The sequence below is a fragment of the Gavia stellata genome, chromosome 9 (genome assembly GCF_030936135.1).
Source record: "Gavia stellata isolate bGavSte3 chromosome 9, bGavSte3.hap2, whole genome shotgun sequence".
In the NCBI taxonomy this organism is placed as follows: Eukaryota; Metazoa; Chordata; class Aves; order Gaviiformes; family Gaviidae; genus Gavia; species Gavia stellata.
In genome coordinates this window covers 19,666,169-19,691,109 of record NC_082602.1, presented here as the reverse complement: position 1 = coordinate 19,691,109, position 24,941 = coordinate 19,666,169, and the positions used below count along the sequence as shown (strand labels likewise).

At 44.7% G+C, this 24,941-nt stretch overlaps 1 protein-coding gene across 1 annotated transcript; it reads right to left on the bottom strand.

Moving 5' to 3' along the window:
- Window positions 1-1,855: 1,855 nt before the first annotated feature.
- PKD2L1 (polycystin 2 like 1, transient receptor potential cation channel) lies at window positions 1,856-19,160 on the bottom strand. Its single transcript, XM_059821263.1, has 15 exons — window positions 18,866-19,160; window positions 14,840-14,953; window positions 13,372-13,499; window positions 11,965-12,221; window positions 10,882-11,106; window positions 10,288-10,516; window positions 9,752-9,922; window positions 8,853-9,034; window positions 6,505-6,625; window positions 5,711-5,809; window positions 4,825-4,946; window positions 4,380-4,497; window positions 4,012-4,148; window positions 3,083-3,230; window positions 1,856-2,068 (listed from the first exon to the last, which is right to left on the bottom strand). Exons 1-15 carry the CDS (start codon window positions 19,158-19,160, stop codon window positions 1,856-1,858), a joined length of 2,559 nt encoding a protein of 852 aa, XP_059677246.1.
- Window positions 19,161-24,941: the final 5,781 nt, after the last annotated feature.

Sequence of the window (24,941 nt, the reverse complement as noted above, 5' to 3'; positions counted from 1 at the left end):
AAGGTCTTACAAATGAATTCAAGGAAAAACCTTCCCCTGCGCCTTTCAACACACAGAGCACCTGATTCATTAACCGCAAGGGGCTGTGTGCACTCTTCAAGCCCATTAGAGAGCACATAGCTCCTCTGTTCAATTACAATTTAGCATATGGATTTTCTGTTTAATTAAAATTTGCAAAAAAAAAAAAGGCCTATTTCAGGATGTTCTCCTGCCAGAGGCCGTTTTCTTCTGAATAAGACAATAGCTTCAATGCTGAGTGTAGGAGGAAATAAGCAACATCATTGTTCTAAGTTCAGCTGGAAAAGCTGAAGGTAAGAAGCTCTTGCTCAGTTCTGAATTCAGTGGAACTGGGAGTCAAGACCCATGGCAATGTCTCACAGATAAGACTTATCCCCAACAGCAGGAGCAGCTAATGGGAAGTGAGCTGTGAAACCCTGCAGTTCCTGCATCCACAGCTCTTGGCTGAAATCCAAGCTCCCTGTGGGCTGGGTGACAAGGTCTCACAGCTCCTGCTGGGCTCTGGCAGCTGAATGACCCTCTGCTTCAGTTTATCAATGTTATCTTGTAGCTGTGACAGCCCTGGAGCCTGGGCATCTGGGGACAGGCCTGATCCTGAGGTCCTTCAGACATTCCCAGGGAGGCTTTCCCCCAGAACACAGTGACACATCCATCTTGGAAAGGTGGCAATAGAAAATACCACCGCACAACGTCCCCACTAAACCTATCACTGCACTGCATAGCACACTAAACAGTGTAGCATTAATAGGAATTGTTAGCAGTGGTCTGGGACAACTTGCATTTCCCTTGGCTTTAAGCCTATGGAGCCTATTTGAGGTGAACTGTTGTAGAATATCAGCGATTAAGATACTTGAAATACATTTACAGTGGTTCTGTAATAGCTGCAATAGTCTGCACTAACTACAAGGAAAGAGAAGTCTCAGCAAAGTGAAAAATGCCTGAAAAAGAAGTATTTTGCATGTGAGTGAAAAACTAATGTTCATCTCATTTTCACAATATTCCTAAACTGAAATGGTGTCAGCATCCACAACTGCAAACAAAATTGTTTCCTTGACAAAAATGAGAACTGTCACAATTTTGTACATTGTTTTGTGAAGTACCTTGAAATGCAATTTAAGGAGTGTGAAAATAGGCAACATAAAGAGATTTCTTAGTGTCAACAGCTGTGTTAGAAATCATATAACTAGAGGTCTGTTCCCTAACACTTAGACCTTGGACTCTACCAGTAACAACTACTTCTCTGTTTATGATATTTTAGATCTCCTCCCAACTGGGAGAGGTGTTAGTATCCTCTTTTCTCAGCATCTGAATCTAAGGTACAGAGAGGGTTACCAAAGCATTCTGGAAACCAACTACCACAGAACAAAACTGCTGGTAACCAGGTAGACCCAAATAACAAAATTTCTCCTTTCCATCTCACACTAATTATTATATTCTTCTTTTTTACATGTTTACTACATCTTTGTCCTGCAGACAATTTTGTGTGTTGGGAACAAATTGCAATGTGCCATTCTGGACATACGTGTTCACAGAGTTCTGGGGTCTCTACTTTTTGGGAGAAGATAACAGACTTTGTGTTGGCCTGTTCAGGGGCAGAAAACTAATACAATGTCTGGTTCCAAGTTTCTTTCTACTCCAGAGATACAGGGGCCAGAAGTTCTGGCTCTGTGACATTACACATCATTACGTTGGAAAAGAGCAACCCTGATTTTTCACATCACCAGTTCCTGACAACAGTGGTATCTGCATCTGGCTGTCCTGATTTTTCTAACAGTGGGGAAACAGCTAATAGTGACTTCATACAGTGGGAGGCAGACTGGGAGCACTGGGCTGTTTGCTAGAAGCACACATCAGACCGGGGCTGGATGTTCTTGAGCACCTGAGATCCCAGCACACTTGACCTGGTCAAGATGGGGTAGACCCCATTTTGGGAAGAGTTGCCACTCAGGTTGTTTCCCTGTACACGTTCCATTCCCCAGCTTTCTGCTTCTTCTTTCCCCAGCTCATCTAGACTCTGGGGGAGCAGCTCTTCCTGACTGGGTTCTTCCTCCTGTGAACCAGAAAAAAGAGTGACCTGCATGGTTAGCAAGCTACCAAGAAGTCTAGCAACACTCCAGGAGAGAGACAAGGTGTGCACGATACTTAAATATATTCCCACATTCTTCCAGAAATTAGTACAACCTGCCTGTCTATTAAAGATACAATATACTGTTTGCTGCAATACACTGATGGATGTACATTCAAGCATTAGACAGTCATCCCTTTTTGCCCTCTACAAGAACATTCACAGAAATCCCAGGGCAAAGCAAATCTGCAAGCAAACACTCGAAAAGTCTTTCAGGCACATTCACAGAAGTAGGACCCTCCGAACTACTCTTTCAGATGGGAAGGGATCACAAAACTACTCTGCAAAAGAGAGAGGCTTCTTTCTGACTCAGCTAGGTCACTGTGTGCTGTTGGACTATTCTCATTATGAAAGCCATGAGGACATGGAATAATGACATGGCTCCTGCGTGACTTTCTGCCTTTGATTTTAAAGCTGAAGAGCCAAAATGTGCTGGTTGACTGAACACAGGCAGTCTTTGGCAAAAGTCGCAAGTCAGCAATGAGTCACTATGGGCACACCGCTAACAATCTTCCACCTCTTGTGTGATAAATAATCCACAGGCAAGATGTTAAGATCACAGTCCACAACGCTATCATGACTTGCTCTTGCTGGGAAGGACAGTATCATCCTTTTTGTCATCTGAGGATAAGTAGGTGCAAAGAAACCGAAGACAAGTGAATTGCATCCACTGCCACAGGAATGAGCTTGGCCTCAAAGGAGCTGGAAGGTGTGTTTAAGGGTAGCATGGTTAACTGGGGGGACATGAAAGCAAGAAGCTTTTTGTCACTGTGCTTGAACAGAAGAAGCTTTATCATACAAAATGCTGACCCTGACCGACCCTTTTTGTCTTATATCAATGGGGACTGAGAAAGCAAAGATGATACCAGGTCCATTCACATAGCAGGGCTGGTCATCTACCCTGAAGCTGGTTCAAATGCATGGTGGAGGGCTACCAACCTTGCTAACATTATCCAGTGGCTTGTCCAACAGGTCCTTCCTCTTCAGCTTGTTTCTTTCCAACATGTCTAGCTTGTTCACCACTGCATCAATCTTGGAGCCAATGCTGTTTATGGACTGTTCCAGCTGCAGCACACGTTGCAGGAGGCTGAGGAAGACATAGAGAGCATTTGCCAGCTTCTTCTTGTGGTGAACAGCAGGATTTGCAGCAGAAATCTTATGGACAATGGGCTAGACCTCAAACAGGAGTGAATGCTCCACATCAGAGAACTAATTCACACCCACTAAAGACTCCCTGCTACACTGTGTTTTCATCTGTAATCAGTGATTCTGCTTAGGAAGGATCCCAACCAGTTTGGACCACAGTATAATCCCATTATTAAATATTGCACCTGCCTCTCCTTTGATATGGCCCTATGTGGATTGCTTAGTGTTTCTCAGCAGCAGAATCAGGATCTCCTGATTCTCTGTGCTGTATTTATGCCATGCTCCGCCTGTGGAAGAAACAGCCAAGTGTTATTCTCAGACCTGGAGGATGAAGGCCAACTAGGCTATAAATTAAGGATATTTATTCCCACAGGACCTTCTGTAAAGGTATCAGCTTCCCCTGGCCCAGTTATGTGGGCTACCTTCTGACCTGAAACATGACAGCATATTGCCTGTGTCCGTCTGACAGCTGCAGAGGTTATTCAAGAAGGAGAAAGCAAAAATTTTTAACCCAGTCTTTTACAGGAAAAAGCAAACTACAGTACAAGAACTGTCCCAGTTCTCTCCTGACCTGCTCATTTACACGTGTGCAAGATAAAAAGGGACAAGATCTTACTGAAACTGCTCAGCACCAGTGTAAACAGTTACATCAGGGAAGGAAGCAGCAGGGAATCAGACCCCTCATTTGCAGAGGGATTAAACTACTGCCAGCGCAAACATACACTTGGAACTCTTCTTTGGAGACCCAGCTGGCCTTATTGGCATGGTTATTCCTTGCTTCCACGTAGGTCAGATTCTCATCTAGGTTGTTGTCACCATAGGATTTCCCCAAATATTCAATCTCTGTGTTCAAAGCAACCTAGAAGATAGATAAAGAAACTCCTGCAAAGTTGGATACTAACTCTGTGTCAGCTTCACTATGAATAACACAGAGCTTCACAGGCAGTGATATACTCAGCTGATATCCAGGCAGAGTTGGAGCTGTATTTGAGTTGCCTGCTTACTTTATACCACAAACCCAAGGATTCCTGAGGCCATTTTAGAGTGATCTGTACCAAACAGAGGGTTTCTTTCCTTGCCCTTTTTTTACCCTTTTCGCCTCTAGGTCATGCTTCATCTGCTGTTGCTCCTCTTCATCAAGGATGTGGTTGCCATCTTTGTCAAACCTGGAAAAGGCTGCTGTGATCTCATGGTCTGCATGGCCCAGTCTGCAAAAGAATAGAAAGAGAAAGCTCAAGGCACTGAATTACACTGTTAGGCTCTCACAGTGTGGGAGCATGCCTTTTGAAACCGGTGTATTGTTTCCTCCTGCCAGTGACAAATATAAACATCCCAAATGGGAAAGAGATAGCAACACAAACCCATTTACAACAGGAGATTAAACATGTGAGGAAAGATGATAACTATTTTTTTGAGTCTTACATTGCCCAGGTCTGAGCTACCTGCTCTCCCAGCCTTGAAAACCAGAGAATTTAAATTACCTGTACGACCAAGAGAAAGGGGTAAGCGAGCATCCCACAAGCTGACTCACTTACTCCTTCAAGCTGTTCTTGAAGTCTTCGAAGTCCAGTTCTTTTGTTCCATTCTGCAGTGCTTTCTGCACGTCAGAAATCCGCTCCTTCTTCAGCTTCAGCCTCATGAGTGTTCGGTTGTAGCTCTGTTACCAAAGATGCAAACGGACACAGAATCGTGCAGGCAGAGCAGTGAAAAATAGGGCAGAGCAGACAATGCAATATGGTGAGCAGATGCGAAGTAATACAGGGAGATTTTAAGCTTTCCAGAAGAAAAATACAACACTGCTGAATGAGTCCCATCTCTAAACTAGGATCACACCTTCAAAGTGACACCAACATGGTAGCCAGGGTCTCCATGACAAAGTTTGCCCTCTGCTTATCTCCTCCTGACTCGCCCTTTATCTGAGCTCCCAGTCATTAGCTGTTTAAGATAATGTCTCAAATACCATTCTTTCCAGAATATTGGTCCCTTAGCACAGAGTTCTGAACTTCCATGACCTTTTCTGGAATTTGCCCATGGGAAACCCAGATGTAACCCACTAGATTTGCACCACTGTAACATACTCAGCTTAGCAAAATAGGGCCTACCTATTGATCAAAGTACACTCTAGCAAGGACTGAAAGAGCTTTGTCTAGAATCTCACCTGGGAAGAAAAGTCTCTCAGAAACAATACCACCATGTTCAAGTAACAGGATTGCCCCAACCCCTGCCCCATCTTCCCATTGCCAAAGGGTCTGGGAGCTTGATTTATCCCAGAAAGGAACTGTGACTCCTGTGTGCACCAAGAAGGTGGATCTGGAGTTGGCAACCACTGTTTTTCTCTAGTAAATTCCACATAGGTCAGGAACTTCTAGAAAATGCCTCAGGATTTAGCTAGAAAGTAGCACAGCTTCCACTATTCAACACCTGCTTCAAGATGTCTGAGAGCTGCAGCTCATCCTTCTGGCTTGAAAGTTCCTCCTTGACTTCTGAGTAGGTGTCATTGATGATGGCCAGAAACATGTTCTAGAAAAAGGGGAAGAAAAGAGATGAATAAGCATGAGGCACCTTGCCTGCTCCAGCACCTGAAGGAGCAAGAGACAGGCATAGCTGTGCAGTGCTCAGTTAAACAAGGAGTTGTTTCCACACGGGGTATCCCTTGCGCATATTAAAGTGGGTGAAGGGAAGGCCCACTTCAGCCACACAGTGCTTTCTCACTGGGGAGGAGGTCCTTGCAGTTAAAGCAGTGGCTGAAGATACGTATGTTCCCAGCTCAGATACCATCTTTGGTAGCCTCTCCTGCACGATCTTAGGTTACATTCAGATTCCTGGCACTGGGTATTTAACCTGGTCATTGTGAGCATCCCTCTGCAGCCATTGCCTAGGAAGCCAGAGACCGTCCCCCATGCTTTGTTCACTGCCTGCTACAGAGCAGCTGAACTGATCCCCTTGAATTCAGCTACCACATCAGTGGCATTCCCAGTCAGTATTAGTCTTCACCGTAAACGATGTGAATATGGCCCTTAATCACCATGATCATCGAATCCCCAATTGCGATGACATGCTCTTTGTCTGCTTTGGTCTATTTGCACTGCAAAGCTGTCGTAACAGAACCTTCCTTCCTCTCTAAGCATTTGCACTGCACCCAACTCGGGGATTATTGGGAGGGGTCTCTCAAACACTGCTGTCAATACAGGGGCAAGACGGGCTTTCTTGCTTACCAGGAGCACAAAGAAAACAAAGAACACATAGGTGACGAAGTAAATAGGCCCAAGGAGCCTGTTGGCATTGTCAATGGAATTGTAGTCAAAATCACCGAGAATGATCCGAAACTGGGTGAAGCTGGAGGAAAGGAGGAGCACAAGGTCACACAAAGGCACATACATTTATCCTACCTCCTCAGACAGTCCTGAGGTGAACCCTGAACCTGCCTGCAGCCCAGATGGTCACAGGCACAAGCCAGAGCAGGGTCAAAGTCACTCAGTCTGACTGGTGAGTTAAATGTACCCATAGTACTTCAGCGGTGAATGGAGCTGATCTGGTTAGAGTAAGAGCTGGCTGGAAAGTAAAACACAGTTTCCACACAAATTTCTGGTTGTCCAAAGTGTGCTTTGATCTAAACAGGAGTTAAAAACAGAAGCAAAACAAAACCAACCTGAATTTTCCCTTATAAAGGCATTTGATTCACTGAAGCCTTCTCTGGCAAGACAGTTCATGAGACTCTGGAGAGGATGTTAGTACTGGACAGTGCTCTTCAACCTTTTGCAATTCATAGCCCCTATAGTGAAGCAAGTTTAAGTCTATTGATCAGAAGTTTGTTTATCTCAGTTATCTCACGTAGACCCCTTAAAGGCAGGACCTGGATGCCAGAGGTCTGTGGAACACAGGCTGAAAACTGCTGCTGTAACAGGTACCTCCCTTAACATCGCGCATTGCCTGAGCAGGCCCATGGACTGAAGGGCTGTCTGAGACTGGGTATCTTAACTCACTTCCCCAACACTCCCTTCTGTGGGTGCTCATCCACCCACTGGTCATCCCCCATCTCACGTATCTTGATACGTTATCTGAGGGACTTCTCTGGAAATTGATCAGTGAAATGACCCTTGTAAAAAAAAATCCTCCGATGAAAATAATGAAGAAAAGAAAAAAAAAAGAAAGAAAAAAGACAGACAGAAAGACAGACTGTGAAGCCGTGTGCAGGGAGAAGGACCTTGAGAGCCTCAAGCCTGAAAATCCTGTCTGAGGAATGCAAAGCTCCATGTCAGATTCCTTGCATTTGGACTATTTAGGGAGCTGGGAATGTTTTCCAGGTCTAAGGAAGAGGAATGTGGCATTGCGTCCTCTTCTGTGGTTTAAATTGTCCCAATTCAGTGATGTTGAAATGTTTTCTTCCAGTATGAAATTATTTTTATCGGTTTTGCTTTCAAAATGTCTACTTAATCTTATTTAGACTATTATACAGCATATTTTAGAAAACTTCGTGCTGAATCTGTATTAAAATGAGCATATTATATGACTACTAGCTTTCAGAAATGAAGTAGAGGTGTGATCTTATCAAAATCAGATGTATTTATAAATAATATAAATATGAAGTTTCTGGGTTTTTAATTTCAGTGTTTAAAGCTATCATCTTGATAAGATAAATGGATTTTTTCTTCTGCTTTTCCCTGTGAAAACCCTGTAGCAACACACGGTATTCCTTCCAAATCTTTGTTTGAATTAAAGTGCACTATTTGGTGAAAAACAGAAAAGTTTTCACACAGCCATTGTGCAGACACTGAAATGATGTGATCAGCAAATGTATTTGGAAGCCAGAGAACTTCAGAACTCTGGAGCTTCTCTTTGGGCCTCTTCCTTATTAAAAAAACAAACAAAACCACAACACTCTGAGCCTACCTCAAATCACTTGTTTTGAGCTATTTAGTTCTTACCACCAGAATTACAGAGAAGTTTAACCTAACTAGCCCTAAAGCCATCTGCTGGTGTATAAACCCACAAATTTGCCAAGGTCTCAGTGACAGTCAGACAGCACCATTCTAAGTCCTTTATGGACCCACAGCAGGTGTGAAGGTGACAGAAGGTCCTGCAGAACAGAAACTAAATTATCAGCTGAGCTATGATGCTTTTCTGCAGAAAGACATTAAACTTCTCTGCATGTTGAATACCCTTGGTGTGTCTAACAACTCCACATCAAAGGAAAGATGTCTAGCTTCAGCAAACTGAAAATTCTTACTAAACGCTCCCATGAAAAGGCTGGGATTTCCATTGAATTGTAGGCCTGCAAGGAGTCTCAAAGTCTGGTAGAATCAGCTACTCACGTCCCTACACCAGCTACACCAGACAACCAGAAATCTGTCTGTAACCCTCAATTTTCTCACTGTGTTCTTTTGTCCGTGAAGATGTCACGGCTGGAGGACTGTGAGTGACTTATTAACCATTGTGGCTTTATTACAATGGGATACAACAGATGTCTGATTGACATTCAGATTTGCAGTTGGGGAAATGTTGGAAAGTAGTTAAAATTCTTTTGATGAAATGATGGTTACCTGGTTCTGATTTATACACTTACATGCATTTAACAAAGGTACTGAAGTTTTCCACTTGTGTCCCAAAAAGAAGGTAACCCAGCTGGGCGTAGGCAAAGAAGACAATGAAGAACATAATGGCAAAGCCCAGGATGTCCTTGGCGCAACGCGCCAGCGTGGAGGAGAGCTGGGTCATTGTTTTGTTAAAGCTAATATATTTAAATATCTGCAAGAAGAAAGAACAGGGACAAAGTTAAGTCAAACCATCAGCTAGGTCAGTCTCTCTCATATATGTGCATGCTAACTAAGGCAAGAGGTTCACTATAGTACCAAAGCACCAAGAAGACAGCCAGGCTAGGAGAATGGTGGCTTAGTGTTCAGGATATTTGTCCCAGGTATGCTACCATGTTCCTGTGGTATCACAGACTTTGTTCCCTGTGTCAAAGAAAAATATAAAGAGGGACTGCTATAACGACAAATGTCTCGAGGCTAATGAGGAGCCCCAAGTACAGTGTGGCTTTCCACCATGCCAAGATGCTTTGATTGAAATGCGAAGTCCACGCCACCAGATGAGTCATTTCCAGTTGTTGGGTGGCCATCATGAAAGGAAAACATGGTTTGCCAGATTATCCTCCAAAATACTAAAATAGTACAGGATGGACAAAATTATATTGTACTCAGCATTTTCTAAAGCCACTTTTACACCACAACGCCTGAGCTCATCTCCCTGACCATTCTCTCCAAATAACTGGGCTCAGAATGCAGGGTGAAAAGCTGTCTGGATTTACTGCAAAACAGAGCACACGACTTTGAGGAAAATCCTTCTCTGTCATATAGCTGTTACCCTCATACATTCAGAGGGATGGAAGAGTCAACCCCCAAGCTATGTAGAGGAAGAGGTCTGAGACTGGAGGCCTGGCACCTCACAGACCCCCTACAATACCTTGATCCAGGCAAAGAATAAGTTGACTGCATTCATATTGTTGTACTGTGTCTGCCAGAATGCCAGGAACTCGAAGTCTGCATAGGTGTCGGGGTGTTTCAGCAGCTCTCCCAACAGTCTGTTCACCTCAATGGTGCGAAAGATGTGAAACCCAATAGCGATAATGGAGAGCTGCGAAGAGGAAGAGTCTGCAGTGACCGCTGTGCCTATGCTTTCCGCAGAAATTAAAGTGTCACAGAATTCCTTGGTATCATGCTTCACAACTGCAGTCTACTGGTGGGGGATGGAAACAAGGTCTTAATGCACAGAATGATGCCCTGACTTCACAGGCTCTCAGGCATCTCTAAGGAAAGAATTTTCTCCTACCGGCTGATAGAAGAGCATGTGTGTACTTACTCTGCTAGTTCATTTTGCTATTGGAGCAAAACATGAGCCAGCTCATCTTATCTAGACCAGTTTCCCCATTCCTTCATTTGTTTTGACTCTTACACCTCTCTGCCATTGCTCCCCCAAAAAAAGTGTGCAAGGATCCTCACCAGAATGACGACCACATCCAGGATGTTCCAGATGCTGGTGAAGTACTGAAGCTTGTGGATACGCAGCTCCAAAATCTCCTCCACCACATAGTAGAAGATGAACACACAGAAGACAATTTCACAGGCAACAATGAAGAAGTCCCATGCGCTGACATATCGTATAAGCTTGACTGTCCGGATTTGCCAGGAGGGAATGGCACCACCAGTGGCTGGAAACTCAACCACTAACCTTGAAGGGGACAAGAAAACCCTGATAATTACAAACAGGGGGAGGGAGGCTTTTAAATAATTTTGAGAGGCATCAAACCTGAGTATGAGCTATCCACCAAACCATGAGTGGAAGAGTTGTGCATGTGTTTATGCAGCCTTATCTCTGCTGCTTCACTGCCCATGATAGGAAAGGGTGAAAGGTGAAGAGAAGTGTGACTGGTTATGTCAGGAAGACCAAGTCTTCTTACTAATCTATGCAACATCTACTGACACCACACAGTCCTACGACCCTGGTGGACCATATTAAAATATTTGCATTTTAAGAAACTGTTGCATTGAGGAAGAAGCAAGAGACAGAAGAATATTCAGTGAGACTCAGCTTACCTCAGAACACAGAACAGATTGATATTTGCATTATACACAGAGAAATCGATGAAGACGACTCGTGTCCCCCGATCCAGCCACAACTTCTCCTTCAAGACTTGCAGGGCTTCAGCACTCTCTTCTCTGGTCAACTTGAGGTCTATGTAGTATCCTCCCCCACTGTAACTAGTTAGTCTTCCCCAGTGAGATGAGCCACCCAGCTCCTCCTCAGAATGGTACCTCCACCTGCAACAGACAAGCCATAAGCAAAGGCATCACCATCCCAGGCTTGGATATGACCTTGTAGCCAGGAGAAATTAGACTACATTTTCAAGGGAGAGAGCAGTTTTTAATTAACGAGTTGGCACTTAATTCCTATTCCAGATATGAGCCTACATCAGTTTTTCGTTATTGATAGATTTCTGATCTAGTGCTTCCCAGCAGTGACACAACATGACTTGCAATACTACGGAGGGAAAATTCTGTAGGTTCGTTAGCTATGCCACAGTCTTGTTTGCATGGAGGATCTGCTGCATTGCCTTCTACCATCTTGCACACAACCCTCTACTTAGAGCACACTTGCACTCATATTTCCGTATGAACAATAGCTTCTTGTTCACAGACCAAGACTCATGCAGCGAGCAAAGAGTTATTAAACTGCAGCTACCTCACATTATTATAGAGAAATAGGTTTTCAAGATGAAAGAGATGCACTCCCTTCTCTCTGGCTCCTGAAATCCAACGGGGAAGCAGATAGCAGCATCCGTTTGATAGATCTGGTCCCAAATGTCTCTATTTAGCTTCACCCTCTTAGAAATAGACAACAATCTCTACCTAATTCTCCACTGGATTTTTCATGGCTTTCCCAACAGGTCCCACTCTGCCACTCATTCTGTAATGCTTTTCCTCAAAGAGACACTTGGCCTTATTGATAGGCAAAAAGGACTTGCTGCTGCTGACTGCAAGGGGACTGCCGGCCTTATATGAAAAACTCAACTCTGGCATCCCAGATCTTATTTTAATTAGAAGAGACTAATCTGGGGCAACTTAAAAAAAAAATCATATATTTTCTAATCCTGAACAGATTACTGAAGATGTACCTACGCCGTTCCATTGATGAGTCCAAAGGAGACCCTTTCCTCCTTGTCTTCTGAATATACATCATAGCAGCCTGAGATTTCCTCCTTGAAGTCATCATGGACCACACAGGAATTGTTCTTCACCTTCAATTGTCGCATGCGTGGGACACCCAGCAGCAGGTTCTCATAATAGATGTATGACTGGGTGCCGTGCGCTGCTAGGGACTCATTGTTGTACCACTTTGTCCAGTAAAGATTATCCAGAAGGGGTCCTTGTGCATACTGCAAGAAAGGGAGAGGAGAATGACTTCTTCAAAGCTCACGTATCAGAGGAATTTTCTTGGCCTAGGCTTGAGATAGTAAGACCTGACCCACCCCTCTCTACTCCCCAAGATGGAAAGCAGTAGAAGCTTGTGCTGGATATATACTAAGGAGAGGAAAGACCAGGGCTGGTGGAGTCACAGGGTCGAGGCGGGATGCTGGGCAATAGGGTCATCGTTGGCTTCTCACCAGCCTGTAATATGATTACTGCACCTTGTTGGGTTAGTGAAGAGACAATGTCCCTGCAAGCCTCTTTGTCCCTTCCACTTCAGTGAGCACAAGTCTCAAGAAATTGTCCTGGCATGAGATGTGAATTATGAAAAGGGGGTGTGCCAGGGCCCTGGAAACAGTGGGGGAAAAACAATAGTGCCCTGGTTCATTTTACTTTTTTAATACATCAGGAAAATGCAGAGCTAACTGACAATTTCTGGCTGACTGTCAGAGGTAAGTGTTGCAATATCACAACAACGTTCACCGTGGCTCTCATTATTCCTTCACCAGTTCTTTGACAGAAATGTGTTAGACCCTCTTTATTCTCTTTGATAGAAGTCAGTGCAAATTTTCATCCAGCTTCTTCATAAAGATCTATAGATCAGATGAGCCCAGGTGTGAATTACGGGCAGGTTAAGTATGCTGTTCCCGCAGTTGCCCATGAAAATGGACATAGGCTTATTACTAAGACACCAGCATAAAGACATTGGACAGTAGGGTTCAAAGCCTTTCCTACCACAAGGAAACCTGGAGTAAGTCACTTGGCCTCTCCAGGCTGGTACTCCCTATCTGTGCAATGAGCATCGTATCACACCAACTTCTTTTTGTTATGTCCTGCCTGTCTAGCTGGTAAGTTTCTGGGGAATGGACTCTTCTGGGCACACACAACACTTAGCCTAGCCAGTATTCTGGCCACAGTGCTCAGAGGGTTAAATTATATTTTAAATCAGTCAATATTTTGCATGCAAATGATACCGTATCTATTGCTAGTAGCTGGCAAAAGCTTGTGGCAGCAAAATGCCTTGCTGAAAGCACTAGGTAGCACATTCAGAGGGAACTGACTATCCCAGTCTAGCTGAGATTTCCAGGGCTCCCTATGCCAGGCTGGACTTGTACTCACCACCCAGAAGTCAGCCATGCTGCTGATGGACTGGAAGGAGACACGGCCATCCGTAGAGGTCTGCAGGAAGAGCTCAGACATCACTTTGGTGTAGTAATAGGCATTGGAACTTGTCATTCCATATGTCACTAAGAGAAAAGACAAGAGGAGGGTCCTCCCTTATACCTGAATATTGGAGCCTGACATAAATATATATATATATACACTTTCTGTGTAGCTTATACTATCACAGGTAAGCTGAGCAAGGCAGAAGAGAAGAAATCTTGGGAACTCTAATCATATTACTTTCTGCTTTCTTAGGAATTTACAAACTTATCTGTTGCATGTTCCAGAATTTAAACTGCCAGACTGCCAGACTATAAGACTTTAAAAGACAGAGAAGACCATTGGATGATGCAACTGAACACCCTGGATAACAACTCTTTTTCTTCAGACAAAATTTCTGAGACAAATTTTGTTTCTCAGAACAAAGTCCATGATCTGTATTTTGAAGTTCTGATCTGAATCCATAAAGGTATAGAGACCACTGGAAAGCTCCAGTTAAGTTCTCATCTACCAAGAAACCTCAATCAGGGGCAGGCTGTAACTTCCCTGAACATGTTGTTTCAACTCTCCAATGCTCCTTCCTGCAGAAAAGCATCCATCATTGTGATCACTAAGAACATGTTCTACTGTTGAAAGGGCACAATAAAAATAAAGCAGATGACATTCAAGACATCACCACCACCTCTGGATGAGTCAGTGTGCAACCACGTGTACGTCTGTGTCCGTATCTTTGTTCTTTAGGAAGAGTGGCTGAAGCACTGTCTCCCTGGGCCAGTGTGATAGTAACTCAGGTTGGTACTGTCTGCCTATCTCTCCTGCCATAGGGTCCATGAAATATAATCCTCTTCACTGTCCCATGCCACAGGTGTTCATTTGTGATAATGAACGAACCTTCCCAAAAAACAAACAGCCATTGTTCTACCCACACAAAGCCCATTAGCATTCAGCACAGGGATGCATTAAATCCACCCAAGAACAACAGTGTGAGCTGCCATCTGCTTTATCACCTCAGGCACCCCTCCAGTCCTAGAGGGGAAAAATCTCTCTGAACCCTGTGTCTTTGATCCCAGGAAGTTTCTAGAGCTGCTCTCTGGGGTTTAAACATTCGCTCTGAAACTAAGAAATGACCTTGGGCAGATTCTCCCAGGAATCTGGAGTTGATGGCTAGAACTGATAACATGGATCAGAAAATACTGCTTAAGCGTAACCAACATCAATTAGGTCTAGAGCAATAGTTAGTTATTTTACTCGTGTGTGCAGCAGCTATTCTGTAGGTTAATGACACACCTGCTTGCTGCAATGAGTGCATGTACAATAAATTTAACACCTACAACAGGGTGAGGAAGTCTAATAATAAAACCTTACATTATTGCCCTCACGCTGCACACAGAAAAGACACCTATGAGATGTGACAGCTACTTACGTAGACAGATGTCCACCAAGAACACAATATAGACTAGCAGCTCTCGCAGTGTGGTCTTCACATAAAGCTCTCTGTTTTCAGCTGTGTTCTCAGTCAGTGTAGTGCCCCACAGACCTGTTGAGTGTAAAGAAGAAATAGAAGAGTTTTGATGGCCATTCTCAAAGGCCACGTGAGGACCTGAAGTCCCATTCCCAAAGAACAGTCTTGGGAGTGGATTTTTTGTCACTTTTCAAAGCAAACCCATTTTTCTTCTCAAAACTTGACTAAAAGCTGTAAAAATGTGTTAAATAACCCCTAAAAAGAACCATTCCAGCATGAACAAAAGACTTGGGGCTGGCCAAAACTGAAATATATTGGCTTTCTTATTTTGCTAAATCACTCTCCAGTTTTCTGTTTGAATTCAATACAGACTGATCTTTTCCTGACTGTTTTTCAGCTTACTCTTTGTCACAAGTATTCTTGAAAACACAAAATTTCATCTCAGTCATCCATGTGCCAACAGCTGACCTTCTGATAGGACTTCCATAGCAGAACTGCATCTGATGCTAGCTTTACAACTATTAGTCCTTTTAGTGTATATTGAACCATCAGGCCCCAAATATTTGTCCCTTCCTTACCTAAAAACTCTTGCAGATTTCTTGTAGCTCATACCACTCAATCAAATAACCCAACTCAATATTTTCAGCATAAAATTTAGAGCCAAATTATCTTCAGGATGTCTACCAATGGAGCTCTGCTGACTTCAATACAGTCATGCCAATTGCACCAGCTAGTGATCTGATTTCTTCACACAGTAAAAGCAACTCATTAAACGCCACCAGGGTTGATCAAAAAGAAAGAAACAATTCCTTTAAAAGGAGGATATTTTGATAACCCTTGATATTTTGGGTTTGATGGACCACCTGACACCATTAGTGTATTTGTTTGTTCTTGCTGTAATGGCTTTCTGTTGTGATTTCTGAAATGCTCCTGAAGTTGAAAGGCATAAGAACTTCCACTTGAAAGCCTAGTGATGGAAGCCACATCAATAATACCCATAGTCTTGCTGCTTTCTGCAGCTCCTAGAGAGCTCAGCCCTGATGCCCATCCCCAGTAGTATGCAACAATCATCTTCCTGCAAGCCAGGATCAAAGCAGATCAAAGGCCACACATTTGAAGTCATCTCTGGCAGGGGACGAAGGGCTTTTTTCTTTGGAGCAAGCAAAAGTGGTATAGTGGTCTGTGCACATTTACTCCTGTCCTTTCAATAGCTCTTTGGCATCTCTACAGATTAGAGAGCTTTTTGCACCTTCAGCTACCATAGAACCTGTTGCAGCATTCATCCTCACTCCTGGACAGACAAACCAGTAGCCTGTTCTGGACATGCCAGACCAGCAACAGAAATGAGAGCCTGGAGAAGATCTGGATTAACTCATGTGCAGGAGAGAGCAGCATGTGGTCTACAGGAATGGAAACAATGGAGAAAAACCACCTGTCTGTTCAGGTCACTTTTAAATTACCCCCTTCATCTCTAGATATCACTACATCACAATCTTTCAACAGGTTTATTTGTTTTTCCATGAGGCAGGGAACCCCTACTATCCACATTTGGGAACAGACTTTCTTTGCTTTGGGAGTAGAAGTGTACTTGGGAACACCTAAATTCAGGGACACTCAAATATCCTTGAAAACGTGGTTCAGAGACTGGACCAAAATTATACCTGGAGGACCATGAGGCTGGCCCAGTACCCTTTCAGATTGCATCCAGTAATTGTAAAACTGTTATCAGCTGAGGTTTAGTTTCAGCTGTTTCTTGAGAAAACATGCCATGGAAACATACCACCTCATACATGAAGCATGTCTCCATCTGTGTCTCCTCTGGCACCACCTACTCCCTTAGGGATGCAGCTGTTTTGGACATGACATTTGGAGTAGAAGGATACTTAAGACTAGAAGACATCCAGGCTTCCTTATGGCATCTTGCATGACCATCCAGCACTCACAAGGCAGAGCACAGAAAAAAACTCAGAATCTAGGATACAGGCAATGGATGCAATTTGTTTATAATTCTTGCCTTCCTGATAGTAACAAGTTACTGGTAAGAATTAATGGCAACATCTACATTATCTTCTGAGGCTGCTTTTAAACCAGACTTGTGACCCAGGTGAGTGACTAATTCACAGCCTCGGGTACAGCCTTCCAAAGGCAGTGGGAAGCTGGGTGCCCCTCACCGGCCACCGTGCCACCAAGATACGCAGCAGAGTCTGTCTGTAGGCTGGCCGTGAGCAGCTGAGGTGGCAGGAGGGAGGCAGGCAGGAACAAGAGGACCCAGAGCTGCTTGGACGCAGTTTAGAGAGGAACAGTCCTGATCAGTGGCACTAGGAGTAGCAGCTACTCACTGGTAGTCCAGCCCAGCAGCTGGTGAGGGCAAGGAAAGAACTCAGTAAGCCAACTATCACCAGTACCCTCAAAGAGCTATGGACACATAATCCCAAGGAAAGGGTTTTAAGCAAAAAACCCTACAAGCTGTCGTTAGCTAAGCAACTGATCTTTACTACTTCCATTTTCCATGTGAGACACTAATGTGATTAAATGGAAGGGGGTGGGGAACCAGCAATATTTGGAAAGGCATTGAAAAATAATGAGCACCTAGTAAAGATGCGAAGGAAGGATGCAAATTCTTCAAGGAAGAAGTCCCCACCTCTGTGAGGCTGATAGAGGCCTTTCTTCTGGCTGCACTGGCCTTTGGATCTCATCTTCCCAGCTCTGGTCTGTCCTACACCCCTATTTACCACCCTTGCTGGCAGGACACACTGCTGCAACAGTCACAGAAGAAGGGAATTCTTCAGTGTCCTGACAGGTATTTTCATTTGTGTGCTCCAATTTCAACCCCCGTCATCTCACAAATGGAATTTTGATGTTTAAGTATGGATTTGTTTTTCCTCTTTAAGTCTCAAACAATGCCTAGAAGAAAGGGTATCAGAATAAAAGAGGTAAATGATACACTGCCTCTGGGCAATCTGTAATTACCCACCAAGCCCACCCAGCACTGCTCCTTGGCCGGGAGAAGCCTCTGAAGCCTCAGCTCTGGCTTCCATGTGAATCAATAGTGTTAGACTGTAACTGCAATGACAAGTAAGAAAGAATTGATCATAGAGGGGCTGTGCAATTCAAGACCAGGCTATACTGTTATTCACTCACATGTACTGTTAGAGGCTACAGCTCTGAGAAAGGTTCTTGCAAGACCAGGAAGCAGAGCTCCTAGTGTTGCTTTTCTTCTAAGTCAAGAAAAAAGACACATTGGCAAGAAAATAATAGTTTCCCTGAGAAATAGTTTATTGCTTTTTCTTCCCTGTTTTTACAGCATTAGGACTTGATGCCTTCTATAAGAAACTGTTCAACAAATGCCCTTGCCCAGGGCTCTGTCCTTACAGGAGACCTGACTTGCTCCCAGCTTTCTGATTGCCTTTGAATAAGCCTACATAATATTTCAGTTTCGTTTGTCTTTTAAACTGGAAACTAGCACCTCTTTCTTTCAGCTGTCTTCAAGCAAAGCCTTGTTTGATACATTCCTGCTATCATCGTCACTGCAGTCCTGACAGTGCTAGAATTTTTCTGCTGGATATTTATGTCAGTTCTTAATTTACTGTAACACAGGGGCCAGTACCACTCCATCTAGAAAATGCACACAAAGACATCCTCACCAGAGCGATGGCTCCTGTGGATTCAGGACACCTAAGCTCTTGTCAACAGATTCATTGTATGACCATGAGCACACCACTAAGTCTGTCTGTATCTCCTGCCTTGTAGCAAAGGTAACAGGACAGATCCTAGAACTACAGCAGGGTGCACAGAATGAGGATGCTCCCTCCAGGTCAGACAAAGATGATCTCTGGGGCAATGCTAGTCTATGTTGAGCAGTTCCTGGCCTACGCATACTATGGGGTTTCTACCTTCTGCATACCCACACTCACACCCCCCCCCCCCCATACCATTGTTCTTCCCAAGGGCTAGTAAATCCTTTCCAGTTAGATATCAGAGCTTTACCTCGGATACCTCTGAAGATGTAGAAACAGCACTTGAGGAAAGGACTTGTCTTCCCAGCCACAGCTTTGCTCTGCTTTTCCTGGTAGGGCAGTGGATCCCCCACCTCTTCAAAGTTCTCATAGGGATTCTCCAGGACAGACTTGGGGTTGTAGATGGCTCGAATCTTCAAGGAGGTAGAGGGAGAGCCATTGTAAACAGGATTATCCCAAGCTTTCTTCCCCACTGCCTCCAGTTCATGCTCCTCTGAGGCTCGAAAGCGGCTCTGAGCTCTGCTGTTTAAGTGAGATGAGCTCATGGCTAGTCACTGCCAGCAGAAGTGCTTTTTAACTGGGGTTGTGAAGATTTCCTGCCCAGGCTGGAGTTGTTAACTAGCAGAGAGAGAATCAGTCAATGCCAAACAGCTTGTCCACCTCAGGAACCCAGGAGAAGGCACGCCACCAGCTTCCCACGGATAGCACGCATCCTCTCTCTCTTTTATACCAGCTAGCTGGTGACAGCTACCAGGGGGGTGGCACTACCCGTTGTTAGGAACCACCATCAGCCCTATTATCCCAGCAGTCCTGGGAACACCGACACAGCCAGGAGACCTCCTCTGCTTCCCAACGGAGATAACAGACCCAGATGCCGTCGTGGGAAGAGGAGGCTGCTAGGAGACGGCCCCTGAGTTGAGGGGGGGCAAGAGGAGGAGGCGGCTGGGATTTCATCGGACCCCTCAGGCTCCTGCAGCCCAGATCAGCTCCAGGTGAAATTCCGGCGGGGCGCAGCGGGGCCTGGGAGCCGTGGTGGGACGCCGTGCAGCCGCCGCTGGGGAGAGGGGTGGGCTCCCGGCTGCGTGGGGCCGGACGGGGAGCCTTTGCTCCGGGGGTCGGGGGAGTCTCGGATTTCCAGCCCAGCGCCGAAGAGCGGAAGGGCTCCCGGTGCGCGGCGGCAGCGCGGCGCCGGGCGGGCGGGGCACCAGGTGGCGCTGGCGGCTCGCCCCGGGCAGCTGCCGGCGCTCGGGCTCGGGGGCTCCGCAATTCGTTCGCCAAGCGCCGCGGAGACTTCAGGAAGAAGCGGGGGTTTGGCCTAAAACGTGACCCCGGTCAGCGTGTCCCCAGCGTCCTCTTTGCTATCTCATTGTTAAAAGCAGGAGTAAAAAATGGGAATAAACTTCTAGCGTTCATTTTGGAAAACAGGGGCTGGACTCTTCTGCTTTTGCAGAATTTCCAGAAGCCCTGCAGTGCCTGCTGGCCCTGAGGCAAACCTGAGAAAAAACAGGATTATACCAGGCAAAACTGGAAATAATAATAGCCGGGGGTTGCCAGCATTCACCCCTGGCCAGCAGCAAGAAGTAGTCCCAGGCCCCACAGGTGCTTGAGACCTGTGACTGTACCCCTGGCAGGGAGGATCGGGTGATGGCTTAACCCTGGGATGACAGGCTTCTGTCTTGGTGGTAAGACGGTAAATGAATGTATAGCCTGAGCCTGGTCCCCCCTCAGGTCTGAATATGTAACGTGAGAGGTGCTTGTCCCCCGGTACTGATGGTAGCTATTTTCCTGACATTACCCAGGGAAGCAACACGACCCTTGCACCCGTGGGACCACGGGGCTCAAAGGTACAAGCAAGGGTGTTTTCTCTGGAATGTAATGTTCATACAGGTGATGCTGCCAGGCCAGGTGGTATACGCAGAGATGTCCCCTGGATGTCACCTACCTGATGATGGTGTTGAGCGGCTTGAACAACAGTGAGGCAGGACATAATTTGTCACAGGGCACTAAGAGGGCAGCAGCTGGTTGGAAGGTCACTGGAGGTTTGGGCTGGATCCTTGGACTGAATTTGATATTATTAGGGCCTGTTCTGTTTTACTACTCCCTAGCAAAATGAGAGCGGTGGAATGGAGTCAATGGGGTGAATGGATGGAAAGCATTTGCAGAGCTCTCCAGCAGCTGGAGTGCTGAGGGACGGGACCTCAGTGGAAGGCCACATGCCAGGGCCAGGAGCATACAGCAGATATCCTTGCCCACGCACAAGCAGCATGGCTTATGGTACAGAGCTGCTGCTTCGGGGGAGCATGTGGGTTTTTTCCACAGTGCATCTCTTGCTGCCTGTGGCACAGCACCGCTTCACATCACATCGCATCCTTCAGGGCCCAGGTACATTGCAGATCTGCCTTCTCACTGGCTAGGGCACAGAGCACGTGGTGGGAGGGGGGACTTTGAGCTTCTGTGTTGAAAGACTGAGTCACCCACCTGCCCCAGAAGAAAGGTCATGTCTGTGTCACCTGATTTTGAACAGCCTAACACAAGGCAGAACAAAGAGCACCCTATAACTAAGGAAACACACGCAGTGCTTTGCAGGCAGGCTGGGGTGACTCATTCATTTATGCACGTCTGGAAATGTCCTTTTCAGCCAGTAAATTTGAACTGTACTGTTAGTGCATGCTTTGATTTTGGAAGGGAGTCTAGGTGTGTCTTGAGCTGTCTATATGGCTTGCAAAATGGTACAAGCACTTCCTTGCTGGGAGGCAGGATACACATTTGCATGGGAAGCTGCCTCGTTTCACACTAAATGGTGCAGGTAGATATGTCAGCTCAGAGAGAATATGACCCAAATGTCAGGACCTCATAAATCACCATGCTATGTGTTGCCCTCTGTGGTGTTTGATGTGAAACCATATGGAGCACCGGTATTTGCTGTCTAAGGAGCAATACATGTCTGATAGCATCTTTCAGCCCTTACCTCACATCTTTATTCCTTCCAGTGCCTTGGGCCTTATACACCAACCATTCATTCAACCAGCCAACAGACATTCTCTTCTCCGTTCTTTTTTTTCTCTTCTTTGTTGAGGTCCATTTTTCAGCAGGCATAGAAGAAACCTTTCAGAGGTACCCATGGAGGACTGTTTCTAAAACCAGAAACCACCATCAGAGTGGGATTCAGCATGTTAGGATAAGACAAAGGAGCACAGCCCCAGAAATTTTCCTGTCCATAAATTCCTTAAAATATGATGTGTGTCAGAGTAGTTCCTGGACTGATCACTCATTCACTGCACAGAGAGGTTCCCCAAGCAGAAGGACTGTCAGCAGAACTGCTCACACCCAGCTACAGGCGAACAAAACAAATCATATGTATTCACTGCATTTACAGTAGAGGAACTCCAGGCTTGCTGCTCCTTTTTTCAGCGGCTTGTTTCTAAGAGTCAGTTCTGATACTCTGAGGGCAGCCTGGAAATTTGTCCTGGGGCAGAAGCAAGGACCAGGAAACAACACAGTAAGTGTTCTGTGGCATAAAAAGCCACTGTGAAAAAGAGATAATTTCTTCATTGTGACCTCAGGGATGGAGATTTAATTCAGACATTGAGGGAAGCCATTGAGCAGGTGAGAGGAAGAAAGCTGTGGAAGAGCTCACCTAGGGAGGGGACACATTTCCTGCTGCTGGAGAATGTTGTTATGAACAGGTTAGGTGAAGGACTCTTAGAGATGATAAGGAGAGAGAAGAGGGAGATAAGCTGGATGATCTCTAAAGGCCCTTCCCATCACGGAATTATGTGGTGCTAGGGTTAGGCCTCCAGTCCCTGTCAGCTGGCCAGAGGCTCTGTGGGTAACCTGTGAGCTATTCATCCCGAGCGTCTCAAGTCTTGCGGTAGGCTACAGCAGCACACTGCTGGAACAGCGTCCTGTCAGCTGGCTTGCATTCAGCTGTGAATGAAACAGTACTTCCATGCTGGAGGGAATAATGACTTTTTAAAATTAATTAAAAGATTTCATCTATTGGAAATCATGTGAGAAGAGGAGAAAGAGAGAAGGGTTACATTTAAAAAATCCAATAAATAATCTTAATCATGGTATACTGTTTGCATAATGTTGTCAGTGCTCTGACTTCATTCAAATTGCTGATTCAAATACCTGATTGAAACAAAATGCTTAACATTAAAAAAAAAAAAAAAAAATCAAGTTATCTTGAAGTACACACACACAAACACCTCCACTACAGTTTTCCATCGAGATTCCCCCAACTAGAATCATTAGAGCCACTACTGATAAGCAGCACTAAATAGGATAAAATATAAAGATGCTGTCTACTAAGTAACGCTGCTATCACAAAAAAGGCAGTCTGTAAGAACAAGAAATATCCTTTATTATACTGCCATAGTCAGGAAACAACAGACCTGCTTCTGAGTGCACAAACCCTCCTTCAGGTTCCTGCAAATCTTCTCACTAAAAAAAAAAAACAGAAGGCTTACATTTCTAAAAAATATGTTTTTCCCAACGATGTCTCCTGGCCTAATAAAATGTATTACTTTTCCCCACACCCCTTGTCTTGTTTATAGCAATAACTTGGCTCATCAACAGGTCTAACAGCTCTACTACGGTAACAACATTAAATTCTACAGCCCTTACCCACAGTTCAGCAGCAGCTGGGCAGGCATTGCAACTCTGGAAGCTTTGCACCCTTCAGAAATAGTTCTCAAATAATCCTGTGGAAAGATCTCCAGAAACAGGACAAAACGTGATGGCAGGACAAGGAACACACGTGCCAGGTGTATGCCCAGTGGTTGTGACTGTTTTAGCAATCGCACGCTTAGTATTCACAAATTTACATAGCATTGCCATGAGCCTGTAATCAGTCTCTTGGCCTGATCCAAACCTACCCTTTTTCACCAGCTTTTCACAGGGTCATGAGCTAATCTGACTGGGGTAATACAGAATTTTTCTCTCAGTGGCATCATACAGTTTAGCTTACTTGTATTTGTAATTATGGGGATAACCCCTCAAAGGCTCTCAGGAAAATTGATATCACAGCACTTAAAGCGTGGGCACGCAGGAGTCTTTGCAGTTTTTGTCCGGTTTTGTTTGGGTTTTGGTTTGGTTTTTTTGAACTGCTCCTCTATATAGCCAGTCTATGGTGCTTATACAATATGAATAAATCTACCCTGTTTCTTGATGGGAGACAGCAATTTTTCTTTCCAACAAGTGATTGAATCTGCTGTAAAAAAAAGTCCAACCACCTCCTGCATAGCAAAGGATTAAAGAAAGCAGGGATTTTTGCTGCATCTAAATAATCCAAATAACAATTTCAAGAATATATTAGCAGTATGTTCGTTCAGATATTCACTGTGAAGTTAGTTCCTGTCATGATCATTATATTGTATTTTTGTAATTGTTTTACAGGAGAAATATAAGGCACAGCTGAATTTGCCATAATTTGTAGTGTAATAATCACGTGATACACAAGTGTGGTGAACTCTGGTAGAAGGCCCTTGTAAAGGAGTATCAGGCTGCCTATGCAGAGCCAAAATAAAAATCCTTTTCAAACAATCCAATTTATAAAAGCTACAAAGAGTATAAAGCAGAGAAAAGAGGAGTGAATGTGTATAATGACACAATTAGATGGATCTTCAGTTCCATGATGTGCTCTTTTCCTAAAAAAAAAAAGTCCAATGGAGTAGATATCCTAGACAGCAAACAAGTTATACAGCAAGTATGATTCCTGTTATTTAAGTGTTGAGATTAGATTAACCCCCTTTAGCAGTGGGATGTCAGGCCTTAATATACATAGTACATTGGGAGGGAATTAATCACAGTAAAACACTTAAAGATAATGAGAAGGCAGATTTGATTTAATTTTCATTAAAAAGTACACATGCCTATTGCCTCTTTTCCAGTTCAGCTAGGGCAAGCTTGAACATGTCTATTAATTCTCATTACAAGAATGTGATAAGAATTAAGTGGGGGGAAAAAAAGCTTTATTTTGACAATGTGCAATACAGTCTAAAACATAATTTGGGAAACAGGCAAAGTGGCACGTTTAACCCAATCTTCCCCTGGACAGAACAGAATTCACCATCCCTGTACAAGACATTATGCCCACCTTGGTACACTTTCTCCAGAATGTGCGGAGGTTCAAGCTTGCAGTGCGTCACTCCAGTGGGGTCTGGTAACATTGCAGCTGTGCACCGCCCTCCTCAGCCCAGCCGGGCAGTGGGAGAATGTCTGCAGCTGCCAGCTGGATCGTGAGTTTTAAGGTCATTTGCAAAAGCCCACTTGTCATTAGCTGTCCACACCAAGCCAATTGCACCACACAGGCAAAGTCAACT

Excerpts from the sequence above, each read along its gene's own strand:
- PKD2L1 (XM_059821263.1), bottom strand. The coding sequence starts at position 19,160 with ATGAGCTCATCTCACTTAAACAGCAGAGCTCAGAGCCGCTTTCGAGCC. Across the intron at positions 9,035-9,751 it reads TATTCTTTGCCTGGATCAAG|ATATTTAAATATATTAGCTT; the intron begins GTATTGTAGGGG and ends TTCTTCTTGCAG. Across the intron at positions 4,498-4,824 it reads TTCAAGAACAGCTTGAAGGA|ACTGGGCCATGCAGACCATG; the intron begins GTAAGTGAGTCA and ends ATTCTTTTGCAG.